A 3,665-nucleotide genomic window follows, 5' to 3' on the forward strand; every position below is an offset into this window, starting at 1 on the left:
AGTGTTTTATAGTTTTTAGGGTATAGATCCTTTACCTCTTTAATTAGGTTTATTCCTAGGTCTCTTACATTGTTGGTGGGAATGTGAAATGGTGCAGCCACTCTGGAAAATTGTGTGGAGGTTCCTCAAAGAGTTAAAAATAGACCTGCCCTATGACCCAGCAATTGCACTCCTGGGGATTTACCCCAAAGATGCAGATGCAATGAAACGCCGGGACACCTGCACCCTGTGTTTATAGCAGCAATGTCCACAATAGCCCAACGGTGGAAGGAGCCTCAGTGTCCATCGAAAGATGATGGATAAAGAAGATGTGGTCTAGGTATACAATGGAATATTACTCAGCCATTAGAAATGACAAATACCCACCATTTGCTTTGACGTGGATGGAACTGGAAAGTATTATGCTGAGTGAAAAAAGTCAATTGGAGAAGGACAAACATTATATGGTCTCATTCATTTGGGGAATATAAATAATAGTGAAAGGGAATAGAGGGAAGGGAGAAGAAATGGGTAAGAAATATCAGAAAGGGAGAATGAACATGAAGACTTCTAACTCTGGGAAACTAAATAGGGGTGGTGGAAGGGGAGGAGGGCGGGGGGTGGGGGTGACTGGGTGACGGGCACTGAGGGGGGCACTTGATGGGATGAGCATTGGGTGTTATTCTGTATGTTGGCAAATTGAACACCAAAAAAAATAAATTTGTTATTTTAAAAAAAGTAAAATTTAGTTACACAGGTGAAGACTGGCCATTTTCTATATAAGTTAAAATAGATAAGACCTGACTTTCGGCTAATAAGAAAAAGAGACATTAATGATATAGAACAATGTTTAAGTGAAAGAACGAAATGAAGGGTTTCAAGAATTTATGTAGTAAAATCCAAAGATTTCCATTCCGCTCTGTTTTCAGGGGTATGTATACATTTTTGCATAATGACATTCATTTATATGAAGAAAAGACCATTCTGTGGACCATGTTCTTGAAGGCTTGCTTCACCTGCTGGTTTCTTAAGGTATATATGAAAGGATTGAGGAGAGGAGTCACTGAGGTAATGATCACAGCTACGCCTTTGTTTAAACTCACCCTTTCCTTTGCAGAAGGCTTGATGTACATGAAGATGCAGCTGCCATAAGAGAGGGAGACCACTATCATGTGGGAGGAACACGTGGAAAAGGCTTTTTTCCTTTGACTCGTGGAAGGAATTCTCAGAATTGTGCGGATGATGTGTGTGTAGGAGAGCATAACTAGGGTTAAGGTGACCATCAGCGTTACCACCGCTAAAGCAAATGCCATGAGTTCTAGAAAGTGAGTGTTTGTGCACGAAAGCTGTAGAATTGGCGAAGAGTCACAGACAAAATGATCGATTATATTGGAGGCACAGAAATCCAACTTCAGCACCAGAATTACAGGTGGAAAGATGACCAGGAATCCTGAAAGCCATGAGCTAAAGACAAGGAGGATGCAGACCCTGCTGCTCATGATGGTCATGTAATGCAGAGGTTTGCAGATGGCCACGTAGCGGTCATAGGACATGGCGGTCAGGAGGTAAAACTCTGTCACCCCCAATAAGATGATGAAAAATCCCTGAGCCAGACAATCATTGTAGGAAATGGTCCTGTCTCCCGTCACAACAGTGACAAGGAATCTGGGAATTGCGGCAGACGTGAATGACATTTCTAGGAATGAGAAGTTTCGAAGGAAGAAATACATTGGAGTCTTCAGGTGGGGATCCGTAAGGGTGAGGAAGATAATGACCAGGTTCCCAGTCACACTGCACATGTAGGTGACAAGGAGAAATATGAAAAGTACAACCTGCCACTTTGGGTCATCGGTCAACCCGAGAAGAATAAACTCTGTTACCTTTGTGTGATTTCTCATGATTTTCCTTCTTTATGATGCCATTCACTGTTTTAGCTGGAAATAGATGCAAAAAATGAGACAGAGAAGAAACTGGCACACGCACAAGCGTGCACACACACATTACAAAAATTATTGTTGTCTTTTGCATTAAGGGAAAATGGTTTTGTACTAAAAAGAGACAAAATACTTCTAAATTTATTTATGGTGTCATATGTTGATTCATTGTTTCTATATTTCTTTAATTGTATTTTCACATATCTCTTTATAAATCTATCCTCTGAATATTTCAGGATATTCCTGAAAACATGAAAAAGGAGATTAAAACCTCTGAGACCCAAACCTCCTTTAATAAAACCATGAGCTTGCTCCCAGCATCCCATCATACTCTTTGAAGGTACTTTTTGTTGTTGCTTTCCTCTTCAGATATTTATTTATTTTTCTCCTTTGGCTAAAAATTTCTTTCTATTTCCCTTTTCAAACTTCTACAATCTACAGAGACCACTCACTTGCGCACCCGGTAAAGTGTCCCTGATAACTGTATACGGACACAGTTAATCTAATTCCATGGCTCTGCTCTAAGACTTCTAGTGTTAATGACTAATCTGGTCTAATAGTCTCTTCTAAGATTGTTAATATGTTTTTCTTATGTATTTTTTTACTTATCGGTTTACCTATCATGACACTCTCCTATATAAAGCAGTATTTTTATTTTAAGTCTTAATTTTGTTTTTGTAAACTCTTAATGTTCTCAAATAACTCAGGTACTTCTTTGCACATTGCCCTTTCTTCCTTGAGGGATGATAAAAGGGAATAGTTCAACATTCAGGCTACGTTTTGGGAGGCCAAGTTACTATTATTTTTTCTTTTCTATTTGGCTCTAACAAAACCCTGGGTGTTTTTCAGGATTTGTTTGTTTTCCCTGTTTAATGTTATTATTTTCCATAAAAGCTTTAGATGTGCTGTCATTTAAGACCATTTTTTCCCTTTTTTTAATAATAAATTTTTTTTATTGGTGTTCAATGTGCCAACATACAGAATAACCCCCAGTGCTCATCCCGTCAAGTGCCCCTCTCAGTGCCCGTCACCCATTCACCCCCACCCTGTGCCCTCCTCCCCTTCCACCACCCCTAGTTCGTTAGGAGTCTTTATGTTCTGTCTCCCTCTCTGATATTTCCTACCCATTTCTTCTCCCTTCCCTTCTCTTCCCTTTCACTATTATTTATATTCCCCAAATGAATGAGAACATATTATGTTTGTCCTTCTCCGATTGACTCATTTCACTCATTTTAAACATACTTTATCCAGAAAGCCTGGACACGCTGAAATGTCTCCGTTGTTTTCTCTATCCTTCAGCAGTTTCAGAGCTTTCATAAGGAATGATATTTTCTGAGGATTAGCCAATTAGTTTAAGATGTTAATGAACTTACTAAAATCTTTTACCTGCCTCAGTGCCGCATGGAATGATTCTTACTTTCCATCATCTGTGTCTACCTCTTTGTGGCTATCAGATATGGATCTTTTTGGCTTCTGCCTTTACATGATGGAATCTAACCTTTACTAAGTATAAAGTCACACCGTGTCAAACGAAAGCATAAAGAATATCTGTTCAGTGTTAAGATATATGAATTAAATTGTTTGGAATCTTGCACAAAAATAATACAGTTTGTGTCCTGCAATTGATATTTACATGATTGTTAAAAGGTATCTAAGCATATCTAGATGAACACAAAACATCATGAATATGTGGTTCTCACAATCACAAAATATCTGTGTTCTACAAAACAAAGATGTCAAAAATATTGAAGT

The 3,665-nt window shown here is 38.6% G+C and overlaps 1 protein-coding gene across 1 annotated transcript; it reads right to left on the minus strand.

Annotated features, from left to right (window-relative positions):
• Nucleotides 1-938: 938 nt before the first annotated feature.
• On the minus strand, nucleotides 939-1,877 carry LOC129517409 (olfactory receptor 6C75-like). The gene has a single exon (XM_055337222.1). It carries the CDS (start codon nucleotides 1,875-1,877, stop codon nucleotides 939-941), a length of 939 nt encoding a protein of 312 aa, XP_055193197.1.
• Between the last annotated feature and the right edge of the window lie 1,788 nt (nucleotides 1,878-3,665).

The sequence above is a fragment of the Nyctereutes procyonoides genome, unplaced genomic scaffold (assembly GCF_905146905.1).
Source record: "Nyctereutes procyonoides isolate TBG_1078 unplaced genomic scaffold, NYPRO_anot_genome, whole genome shotgun sequence".
NCBI classification, from domain to species: Eukaryota; Metazoa; Chordata; class Mammalia; order Carnivora; family Canidae; genus Nyctereutes; species Nyctereutes procyonoides.

What these genes read in the sequence shown, in the direction of transcription:
- LOC129517409 (XM_055337222.1), bottom strand. Translation starts at nt 1,877, where the DNA reads ATGAGAAATCACACAAAGGTAACAGAGTTTATTCTTCTCGGGTTGACC.